This window comes from Tyto alba, unplaced genomic scaffold (assembly GCF_018691265.1).
Source record: "Tyto alba isolate M040663 unplaced genomic scaffold, T.alba_DEE_v4.0 Super-Scaffold_13, whole genome shotgun sequence".
Taxonomy (NCBI): Eukaryota; Metazoa; Chordata; class Aves; order Strigiformes; family Tytonidae; genus Tyto; species Tyto alba.
In genome coordinates, this window is record NW_024881275.1 from 8,134,694 (window position 1) to 8,147,455 (window position 12,762).

General features: G+C 36.6%; 1 protein-coding gene across 1 annotated transcript in view; it reads right to left on the bottom strand.

Annotated features, from left to right (window-relative positions):
* The window catches only part of MSH3 (mutS homolog 3), a 116,093-nt gene that overhangs the window by 24,508 nt on the left and 78,823 nt on the right, over positions 1-12,762 (bottom strand). Inside the window, exons 16-20 of the mRNA XM_032995504.2 lie at positions 10,828-10,892; positions 9,369-9,485; positions 7,369-7,476; positions 3,581-3,695; positions 61-218 (exon numbers count right to left, since the gene is read on the bottom strand). Of these exons, the coding sequence (XP_032851395.2) occupies positions 61-218; positions 3,581-3,695; positions 7,369-7,476; positions 9,369-9,485; positions 10,828-10,892 (563 nt within the window). The remainder of the gene's footprint in view (positions 1-60; positions 219-3,580; positions 3,696-7,368; positions 7,477-9,368; positions 9,486-10,827; positions 10,893-12,762) is intronic.

Below are 12,762 nucleotides of genomic sequence, written 5' to 3' on the forward strand. Positions count from 1 at the left end.
ACACATATTCCCTGTGACAATAAGGTTTTCATAAACATACAGCAAGTTTTGAAAGGTTACCTGGTAAAAATACCATCCACAATACCAATTGTTGACTCCTCTGCAGGAACATAAGAACCAATCTGTGCCATGACTGTGATCAATGCAACTTGCTTTATATAGGAGCTCTTTCCTCCCATGTTGGGTCCAGTTATTATCATGACCCTTTCACCATCTCCCTGGAAACACAAAATAGTGGTCAAATGTATTGTCCTGCACATGGTGCTTATATAAGAAAGTCTGGTGTGTGTGTGTGCTTAGAGGGATATAGGACAAGTCCTCAGGATTAACATTCTAGGTGAACAGCTTCCTTCATTCTTGGAGTTCATCACACTCACTTTTCAAGATATTATTGAAGTCTCAGATGGATAAATCTTCCTAAGATCTCTTCAGGCTGATGAGAGAGAAGCATCACAATCAACTTTTATTACTCTTGAGCAAAATGGAGAGAGTGAGGGGGAACCTTCCCTTTCTAAGTCAAGGAGCCATGAGTGCACTTCAAGAACTTTCTGTGCCATTTTAGTTGGAGAAAGGGAGAAACTCATGAGCTTTCAGCATAGCCAGAGCTGTCCTAATTGGGTTGTGATCTGCATTCCTCTTCAGTTACAAGTTCTTGTTCCCAAATGGTGATAAGATCTGGCAGACAAAGACCTGACCCAGATTTAACACCCATTCATAATTGCTTGCCTTGGTACAACATACACACATTCAAACAGACTGGCTACAAAAAGAAATCAAGACACTGCTGAGTTTGGCAATACTTGACTGCAACACATATACCGCGAGCAGACTGTATCCAATCTCTGATCAACCAGTGTATCTCACCATTGAAATACTATGAAAAATTAAATCAGATGCAAGAGCTCATCTTAGCTATAAGACTCCATAGAGTACTGCTACGTATCTGTGGCTCCAGAATGAAACTGTTTTCCTCTGGTGCAGGACAATTGCTAATACAAAATTAAAACTCATCAACAGATCTATAAAGCTTTCTCACAGCCTGAATCAAGACTAGGAAATTAAGTTATGCAGGGACTTCAGACAACTAGACTTCTCCTTTCTACTAGGTACATAAAATGAAATCCAACAATTGATGAACTAACCAAAAGTCAGCATATTCCACTGCCCCATGGGAGGGGCATGGGAAAAAGGACAAGCTGTGCATAATGAACTTTAGCCACACTGCTTGGGGAAGTTGGAACTGAGCAGGTAAAGTTGGAACTGACCAGGTACTTTGATGACAACAACTACAAAAAAATCTCCCCAGAATAAACTTCACAGTCTTTACAGATTTGTTTTTCACTCAAGCTTTAACTCTGTTAATAGGGAGACAAATACAATTCAGATAGGACTATCATGTCATAATCCAGATCATACAGAAGATACATATAATCAGTATTTATTACATGTAAAAAGCTGTTTAGCTTTTGTAGAGCAAATCCCATCCATAGGGAAGTTGCAAAAAATGTCAAAATCTAGAAAATGCCATTATCAGGAATAAAGGATGGATGCAATAAAATGCATATGACTATACAAGAACAAAATTCATAACATTCTAGTCTCCAAGGTACAGTTTCAATACTGCTACTAAAACTTCATCAGGGCCACCATTTGGCTCAACACAACAAAATTTATAGATACTTAAAACCAGAATGAGTTCATCTGTTAAAATCCACAAATTGCTTGCATTTGTTTGGTATCCCTCCAGGGTCCCTCTAACCATGTTGTAAGACTGGTGGCTGGTCTGCAAAGCCAGCTTTCAGAAAGAACATATGCTGTAACATCAGACCAGAGAACCCATCTGCCCTTACAATTGCATGCAACCATAAGCTAATATCTTACTGAAATTTATGGCTGAAGTTAAAAGTACTAAAAGAATCCATAAACATTTGAGGAGGAGACAGCAAACGGGAGAATAAGACGTTTATTTCAGGCCACTGCAAGAAAGCTTTCCTAAAGTTAGATATTCGACAACATTTCATTCTAAACATGACAGGAGATGCATCTTCCTGCAGATTCAAACACATCAGTCTAAAACTAGAGGCACTCTAATAAGCTGGGTTCCCACCCACCTCTCTCAAAAAAGAGAGAACTCAAACCAACCGTAGCAGCAAGAGTGATTCTACCATGATCACTTGATTTTGCAATATTCAGTATTTAGAAAGCCAACACAAGAATGGCACTAACAGGGGAAAGGGCATGATGATTACTGAATGAAATGCTGAATTTTTTTGTAAATGCCATCTGTTGCCTGTTTGTAGTTGACAAATATTTTTGAAAACATTCCCTGAAGTATTGCACAATATCTGTATAATTTTTCAGTATAGAACAGTATTTTAAAATATTTCCCAAGAAATACATACGAATTTGAATGGTGTTTATCACAGCTGTGCTCCACACTGGTATGTTTCATACCTTTTCTATATTTACTGTATGAAAAGGTAGTTATGTATTCAGAGTTCAGTTGCAAGCATATCTTTTCTATTTATTAAGAACAGACATATGGTATTTCAAAAAAATATATAGATAGGTAAATATTTAACAAAAAATGTCAAAAGGACATGTAATTTAAAAGACAATTTTTTTTTTTTCAGGAAAAAAGGAGGAAACAAACTAAAATACGTTTACCAGAAAGATATATGGGAAATAAAATATGCCAATGTTTCCTAGCTATGGTAATTGCAGATTTATAGCAATTTTAGATAATTTAGGTCATACAATTTAAGTAACATTGCATGGAAAATGTTAAGAAGTAGCCCCCCAACTTTCTTTGACCTACTAACATCAATACCAAGCAAGTACTACTGCTCAACATCATTCTCTATTGCACAAAACAGTGAGAGGGAAACTCATGGGTAACATACAGCCTGCAAGCTACACCTTGGGGGGGGGGGGGCGGGTATCTTTATCATATATGAATATGAAAGGGTTCTTACAACTAATGTGCAGTCTTCACTGTCTACTTGATACTATGGAGTGAAGAGTCAGAGCTCCAAGTCTGTTTTGTCAGATTAAGAAAGGCTGTATGAAATGAATACTTCCAGAAAGAAATGAAAACATATAGTAGAGAAATATGTAAAAAAAAAAAAAAATCTGAGCTGTCTTAGAATTAATTTGGAAAACTGAGCCCGTAACACGTTAAATAAAAACTTAAGATGTTGCTATTTTGTATATTAAAAAAATCCACAAATTTGAGATGAAGTTATGACAAAATGCAGACTCCTTCTGATGATGCTGTTAAAAAAAAAGGTATTCATATTTTTTTCCAAAATAACCACTGAAAAGGTTCATTTTCCTAATTTTGAGATCACCTTTCTTTATGCCATTAAAACTGAACAAGGTTGTAAAGAGAGTATCTGGCTGCAAGATATCAGAAAAAGGACAAAATAGATGTGGTCACATGCAGCAGTATCTCTCTGAAATGCAGTCAAGCAGACAGTTGTATGATTAAATAATTTATTTTAACTTCCTGGCCAAGAAGCAAATCCCAGATCCCTTCCCTTGAATGATTTTGAAGCTCAAATAGTATCTCAGTACTTACTGAAAGGTTAGTGGTATTTGGAACATACTGATCCTGTTCTCCCAGTAGAACATCAATCACAGGGTGCCTCCCATTTTTTATAATTACTTCTTGGCGATTATCTTGCACAGTTGGTCTGCAAAAAAGAAGAGACATTAATTTCAGTGTTTACTACAACCGATTATTTAGAACTACTGTAACTAAAGCATGTAGAAGGGTGATTTATGATGCAGATTTTTGTGAAAAAATACAATTACAAAAATGAATTATTGTTATAAAATATTTTAAAATACTTTACTTTCATTCAGTTATTAAAAAATATTAGCAGATTGGATAAAAAAAATTTAGAGTATTTTCTTCGTTTTTTCATTACCTAGGATATGTTTTCAGTCTCTTATGTGTATTCTAAAAAATCTGTTAAGAACTACAAAATAAACAAGCAATAGCAAAACCCCAAACCGGAGCACAGTCTGCTTTCTTCCCACTGGACCAATTTCTGCAAAGTGCCACCTTTTGCAGATACATTTCATATTCTCACAATGATCTTACTGGTCCAGCCTGTTAGTGCATTAAGTCCTAACTGGAACGTGGGGAGTAAAGAAAATTGTTCAAATATGTATATTATGACTGATAACAGTTTAAATGATACAATCATAGAAGGGTTTGGGTTGGAAGGGATGTTAAAGAACATCTAGTTCCAACCCCCTGCCATGGGCAGGGTCACCTTCCACTAGACCAGGTGGAAAGTCTCAAATCAAAGACTATAGTGTGACAGAACTGTAACTCTCCTATAAGCATTAGCAGCTCTCAGTCTGACACCAACTCCCAAACGTGTAAGAGTCAACAAACAGTAATAGTCTATAGAAAGAGCTTACTATCTAAGTTGAAACACTGAAATTACAGTAGCTTTTTAGAAAATAATATGCAAATCAGACCAATACTACTCAGTTTTTCTCTCATCTCCAAACCATATAAAAAGTTTTGTCTCAAATGCTTCCACCTTAGCTACAAATTTGTCTACATATCTGCTAATATAACATGTATAATTCTACACTGCATATCTTCATGCCTGAAAAGCTACATCTTCAAGAGTTGCATGTTCGTCACAGAACAAAAAATGCCAAACAAGCATGTTCCACTGAATTATGACTGTGATTTCTTTTTAACCTAGGTTTATGTTTTCATTGTAAACTGAAGTGCAGCATTCAATGGAAAGGTAAATGTGCTTCCACGTCTCTGCAACATTTTCCTATACTGGAAGTACAGTAACTCTGAAATAAGAGTAGTAACTTACAGAAGAGTAGCAGCAAGTGAGAAAAAGAGAATGCTAGAATAAAGCCACATATTTTTTTGACTGGAAATTAACTAACACTTTGGGTGGACTTTAGAGGGAAGACCACATGTGGGGACCGTGATTTTAATTCGGTTGAAGAATGATGATGCTATTTGAAAGGAAAATGGGAGATAAAATAAATAGCATATTAGGAACACAAAGCTCTTGGGAAGGAGGTACAAGCTGAAATGGGTTTTAGTGTAAAGGTACTTCCAGCAGTTGTATAGCTGAGATTAAACCAATACAGGCAGAGTCTTGGGTCTTGAGGACAAAGAAAGGAAATTTCACCCTCCACTTCCTGGACAAAAAAAAGGAAATTTCACCCTCCACTTCCTGGGTGGGTAAATTGTTTAGAGCTGTAATGTGATGGTCTGAAAAGGGAGAAGCACATACCTAGAAGCACTTCCTCCTGTACCTCTCCACATTGTATTCAAGAGAGGGAGATGACAGCTGAATGATCCATTTGCCATTTTATAATTCTGCCCTCATCTTTGGAAATGATTCCCTTTTTTTAACTGCTTGAGCCTCCTTCCACATAGCTGTGAGACAGGATGAGGTTTCAGGATGCCATGAGCCTTGCTTACTGCCTGTTCTGGTTTCAGACAATGGCTGCCCTACTTCTGCAGGCCCCACAGTCATTCTAAAGGTCTTCCCTGCCCTGTGTTCCCACAATCAGACAATCATGTGTCATGCAGTAAAAGAATTTAAAAAAAAATTGTAAATTGCTCTGGAATGCATAACATGTCCTTTAGTCATGTACTACCTTTTCAATAGCACTCCTTAAACAAATTCAGTCTGCAGAGTGGATACTCAAACATCCCCTGATGATCACTGGACTACCTACACCATCATCTTTACGTATCTATCTTTGCTGCCCAAGAACCCTAATATTACACATCATTTGTATAAAGGATGAGTCTCCCAACACAGGGGTTCTGAGATGCCTCCAAATTGTAAGAGGGGCTTACTTCTCTCCAACAACTGGGCAGAGCAACTGTGCTCCTGACTTCGACTCGTTTATGTGTTTCAGGTAAGGTGATATGAAACAATCCTCATTTAATCAAAAAACATTCCTCCAAAATACTTAAATTAGTTAATATGAAAGTCCCATCTTTCCTTCAGTAGCCCTCCAAAATTAATTGACACCTTCCCTGCAGCTGAAGTTTCACTGAGAAGTTTCCTTCCTGACAGTTTATAAGCTTTAAGCCACTCTTTAAAATTCAGTGAATTATTTAAACTCTGCACGGTGAATTAATCAGATGTTTGTTTTCTCATCTGAGTATACAGAAATAAGTGAGCCATTACTTTCAACAAGATTTTGATAGAGGCACACAAGATCCCAAGAGTCCAGAAGCGATCAATATTGTCTTTAATGCTGTATAAAAGCAGAAGCATATGTAAGTTGATTTCCCTTGATCCATGTACATTTAATACATGACCAGATGTATTTGCACAGGTCTCAAATGTAATTCATATGGTTATTCTTAAGAAATTGTCCAAGCGCTTGCAGAGCAGCCCCACAATGACAACACTGAAAAAGTTACACACAGCGCTTTTCAAAAGAGAGTATGTGGACTGTCCGGCAGAAGAAATGGCTGAGGACTGAAAACCATAGGCTTTGCAGGGGTGTCCACAGTAAGCTTCAGAAACAGTACAATGCGGGCCTCTAGGACAGCACTTCGCAAGCTGAAGCAGAGGCTCAGTGAGTGTCCAGTGCCCCTGGCAACAGAGACCTCATGGTATGGAAGAAGACGCGCCAGTGAGACTGACTGTCTCTGTGTGGCTGCAAGAGACATGGGCTCCTGGGGGGGCTGCAAGACTCGAGCTGCAAGGTGTACAGGCTCAGGGACCAGCTCTGGACCAACCTCTGGAGAAGAAGGGCTTGAGGGTTCACGTCTCCCCACCACAGAGAGCAGGGGGGACAGCCTTGGCACCAGCTGCCTCAGGCTGTAGTGCCCAGGGTGCATGTGTGGGTCTTGGGCAGAGGGAGTTGCACAGCTCATCAGATCTAACACATGATCCTAGGTGAGGCATCATCACTGCTCTGGAAGCTGGCACTAATACTTACCTATTATTTACCTGAAATACATCTTTGACACATACCTCATTACACCTAGGAATCTTAGGTATTAGAAAGATGTTATAAATTCAGACCTTGCTGAGAAAAAAAAAATAGAAGAAAAAAAATTTCCATGCAAAGTCCAATACATATTTTTATACATATAAAAGATATCATCTACTAGACTCAGGTCAAACACCAGACAGACAAACATAGGATGTCAAATTTGAACTGCAATGTTTACAGATTTGCATTAAGCCCAGAGGTGTTGCTCTGCAAAACCACATCAAGCTGAAACTACTGTAAACAATTTTAATAATGTATTTTATCATAGTACACATATTAAAATCAAATTTATTTTAAATGCTCTCTTATAATTCCCTATAAAATCCTAAATAAAAATTAAAAATTGATTACCTGCAGTACTCTCCTTGTTTAGCCACCTGGGCCAATGAGAAGAGACAGTCGACAGTTGCTAGGTGACCAATCGCTTTAGACACAGGGTGATAATGTTCACTAAAATGGCTATGCCAAAACAGGGAAAAATAACAGGAGGAGGAAAAGAGAAAAAAATAATTACATACAGATACAAATGTAGTGTCAAAATATACCCCCTGCACGCTTGTCACAGGGCTCCTATGACTTTTCTATTAATCTGAATTCAAATCTCCCAGTACTGTGTTAAGTTACAATATGAGAACACAATCAAAATGGACTTCATGCTCCTATTGTAACAGTGAATTATTTTTAAGCACAAAAAAGCAGGCAAAATGAAATTCATTAGATAGCATACAAAGGGCCTGTAGTTGACCCCTGCTGCCTAAATGAGGTCTATAAAAATCCCACTGTTTATCACAGTGTCAGCTGAATTCCAACCACCAATTCACTTCAAACATAAGTTACAGTCAAAAAAAAATAAACCAGGAGAGCCTGAAACCAAGATTTGTCTACAATTTCAATAAAATATGGTATATACAACAGAAAATTCAAGAATTCACTTTTCATCTACGGTATTGTGTTCTCCTGGTAATGTCATTATTGTACCAGGGGAAGCAGTTTTCAGTAGAGTCCTCAAGAATTTTAGTTTTTCCTCTCCTAGTCTCAAAGATACAACATGGAATATAAAACCAGTATGGGAGGAAAATATAACAAATAAATAAATAAATGGAGGAGTGGGAAAGAAGAGCCATTTCCTACACACATGCCCTCCCTTGTTGTATGCTGCTATCATACAGCAGTATTGAAAACAGCAGAGTAGACACGAAAAGCAGCAGATTTAAGTGAAAAAAGATTAAAATAGGCCTACTCAAACTTATATGGTTAACACAGTGACAATAAATTATCTAACAAAACTATTTTTATAGTATTGCAAAGGCAATGTATCTGGAGAAGAGTGAATTGGAATGTTTTTCTAGTTTCTACCAAATTTACAGAATTGCTGGTTTCCTACTAGAAGTCAAACCTTGGCATCGGTTATGTCCAGTGAGCCAATTTCAGAAGGAACTTAAGTTTTTGCAGTGGGGAAAAAAGCACAAGTGAATTTGAGACAATTATCATTACATGACATGAGGGACAATTTCAGTGGGTCTGTAATTCATGGACGACAAAAAATAACTGATGACCAGACACCTGAAAAATTAAAGGTATTCAGAATTTTAAGAAATATTTTTTAAACTCCCATTTTAAAGATCCTATGGCTAAACAGTCAAGTAACTCAATTTTAAACTCTGATCTGAGACAAACAGATCTTCTGTGCAGTTGTAAGGGACTGTAAAACTCCCATTACTTTCCAGCAAACAGACTCAGTCAGTAGCAGGGTTAGCATACAAAATATAGGGCTATGGAGAATCACACTCACTCAAGCGACTGCCCAAACACCATAAACATTCCTAACTGAAAAACTGTAACACTGCAATTGTATTTAATTTATTATTACTTTTTTTAGTAACGGCACACTTAACAGTGAAGCTATTCTCTATTTCAGTTAATATTAAAAGTTAATTTGCTTAGCTTGTATTATAAATTGGCTTTCCATTTTGTTTACATTTTACGTCAATAATAAAACTACTAGATTCAGTTTCACTCATTTACAGTCAGTTGTACTTTCAAGTTCTTAATGCTGTGATATTAGTTTTCAAATTTTGAGGCCACTTGCTATATTTAATAGTGTATTTTCATCGGAATTTTAAAGTCTAGAGATATGACTGCTCGCCTCAGGACACAGTCTGCGAAGGTCTTGCCTTCAAATGCTCTAAACTGAAGAACAATATTTTAACTGGCTATATTTAAAGTTGTAGGCAACATAATTGAATTATCAAGTTTTTTTTTAATAAGATACACATATTTCTTTTTCTGTTCTTAAAGGAAGAATAAAATAAAATAAAATTATAAAAACTGACTCTACTTTGTAAACTCACTCTAAAAACTTTAGCCATTCAGCACTGCAGTCAAGGACTAGCTGCTCCCGAAGCTGATTCAGATGTCTGTAATTTTCTATAATAAAAGGAGAGTGGAAACGGCTGACAGCTTTTGTGCTGGAAGAGAGAAAAGCCAAATAGGAAATCAAGGTTACTAAGCAATCAGTTACACCATCTCCATGCAAAATTGGACTAGTTTTCTCACTCACTGTGAGACTTGAAAATGGATGTTAAAAACCAAAAATCTTCTTTTATCATGGTACCAAACTCTATTGATTCCAATTATCTTTACTGTGAATAAAGTGGTCGATTATTGCACCACTGACCATTCAGAAGGCTACTGAAATGTTTTTCACAATGTAGCATCTATCACTGAAGTTTATAAATCTTTCACAAAATTGTGTTGAGCAATACACTGCACAAGTGGATGACTTTTCTGTGACTGCATATATAATGAACTCCAAGGAAGAATTTCACTTTGAAGAGGAAAACTTCATGATAAGCCTGGAATAAACATAGTACGTACAGACTGTCTTGCTAGTTTCCATTTGGGGCACTTGCTATTTATTTATGTATTTTCATTAAGGACTCATTTCGGCATTCCCAACCATTCTTTTACAAAATCCAGATAAACTGTAATTTGTTGTTCATCATACTAATCCTGCCTAATCTGTGCAGTTTTAATACTGAATTCTTGCATAAGTAAATAGATCATCACTTCAGAGTTCACCTTGATTATGCCTATTTCTGGTGTGAGATGTTTGTATTCACACATAAACTGGTCCTTGTAGAGAATTCAGCATTTACTCTACACCATATAGCATTAAGATATTCAACCCGTTTAAATAATAAAACAAATGACTGGAAAGAAAAAAGCTAACTAAATAATTCAGTCCATCTCTGTTTCACCTACTGGAAAAAGTATCCAAAACTATCTAAAATCATGCTTACATAACACTAATTACCAAAGCAAGCAACATCTGTCTGTATGAATAAGTAAAATGACATTTTAAATATACCGTATTTATTGAGATGCACCAACAGATATTTCCACAGCTACCTTTGCCTTTCCAAATAAAATAAGAACAATCAAAATTTTATTCAAGATTTGCATCTACAAATACAGGCACAACTAAATCAAGACCATAGTTTTGACACCAGTACATGTACTTTAAAAGATTAAGCAAGTAATACAGTACACTAAGGAACTACCATGTAAAAACACGGTTTAAGAATTCATTTTTTTTCAGTTTGGTTTTGTTTGCTTTTAAGCAAAACTTATTATGGCACTAAATTAACATAACTATTTTGGTTGGTTGGTTTTCAGTTTTAAAAAAAAAATCAAAAACAAACACATGGAGCAATGAGAATGTATACACAATTAATTGTAACACCAAAATATAGTTTTTTTCCTTCTTATACATTAAAATAGAACAAACTTCAAAGACGTTTTTCATACCTACTAATCATAACCCAGTCAGATGGCACAGATGATTTATGGGAATTCTTGACTTCTATCATAAACTAAAATAAACAGAAATGTATGATTACACATCATGGAAGTTAGGAAGACTACAGAACCATAATCGTCACGTATCAAGAAATCTGCATGAATTACAGGAAAACCATATTCACCCTGAAGAGACTGAGCAGACCAGAAGCTAATGTTCTTTATCCCCCAGAAGTGAGGTGATTCATACTGAGCCATAGTTACCTACAGCATTTCATACACAAGAGCTCAAAATCTCAAATGCGAGCACTGTATCTACAGTACCTTGCTTCAAGCTTGGATCAACTTGGAGCCAGAAAGGGAAGGAATAGGGGAAGTCAGCAGTAATGGCAAGAGGCTCAGTGCAATGAAATTTACACTACGTGTTCACTGTAATATTTTATATGATTCATATCAGTTATCTTTATAACGCTAGCCTGAGGTCCTAGTCATCAAAGAATTGAGGCATTCTCAAATAAAAGAATTCACATGGAAAATAAATTTCTAGCAGAGATTAGATTAACCCAGAATCTGTTCACCTTTACAGAAAACCACGGGATTCTCATCTGACAAAGCTTTTCCATTACAGTTAGTACGATTTAGATAAAAACTTCCACACCTCTACCAGAATAGCCAGTAATCACCTTCAAGCAGAAATGAGAAGAATAATCCTAACACGAGCACAAGACTTCTGCAAGAACACAGTGCACTAGTTCTTAATTCAGCTAAAACACTTAAAATATTTGGTACTGTAGAAACCCTGAAATTGCACAATACACAGATAAAAAAATTGAAAACAGATAGAAGCAGAGATCTACAAATATTTGAAAATAAGCCAAGTGCTGTTGCCACTAGTGGCGTTGCTGATGCACTGGTATTACAGTTTTTTCTGAAGTTCATCTCAAAACAATTAAACATGCTGTGTTTACAAAAGGAAGACAGAAAATAGTATCACATTTATATCTATGTTGGATGCCTAACTGAACTCAAAACAGTCTAAATTAACACAGCCAGTTCAATTGCCTGGTTTGTTTGTGTGGCTAGTGAGAAACAAGCACAGAGGTTGCAATCTTCTTCAAAACAAAAGCATTTGCTTTTTCATCCTTTAATTCTTAGTCCTATTAAATAAGTAATTGCAGTACTAAATAAACCAGGACCAAAGCACTGCTTATGCAATGCAAGAAGCAAGTATTTGCCAAATGTAGCAATTTCTCTCTAAATCCCGCCTGAAACAAATAGCAACGCTATCACTATCCAGACAACTTTCTGTCCTGTTTAGTGCACACTACGAATTACATTAGAGGTCTGGAAATAAAAGATAAGATAAATATGGCTGTAGCTTCATATTCTGGAAAAGGTATGTGTCAAATGGATCTTCAGCAGAAGAGGAACTTAACAAATCAAAGTTAACAAACGGTGGGCTGACTCTGAAAATCTAACCATGTATTCATAATCATGGGTTTAGGGCCACACATGAGGGAGCAAATAGCTTGATTATTTTTTTTTTCCCCCTCCAAGAATGCCTGTTCCCTGAACAGGTGTTCAGAGTACGGAGATACAAATGCTTCCTGGCAGCTTCTCTCTTCCAGAACTAGCAAACCACAAATCTGCTTCTGCTCAGGTCTGTTGTGAAGAATTGTGTGAATACCACATCTATCAGAGTGCCACAAGAATGTAAGAATACTATCCCATACAGATCTGAGGAAGAAAGAGCTCAACTCAAAGAGACTCTTGTTATGTGCCTATGCTCTGTTCCTCCCATACAACTCCCTTTCCATTACTTCCATTCCTTTAGTGTCTTTCCTCATCTTCTCTCACCCTTCCTCTACTGCCTCTTTTGATGTCTCTGAAACACCCATACCAGATGGAATTAAATAACATCTATCCCTAACCTCTGCAGCTCCT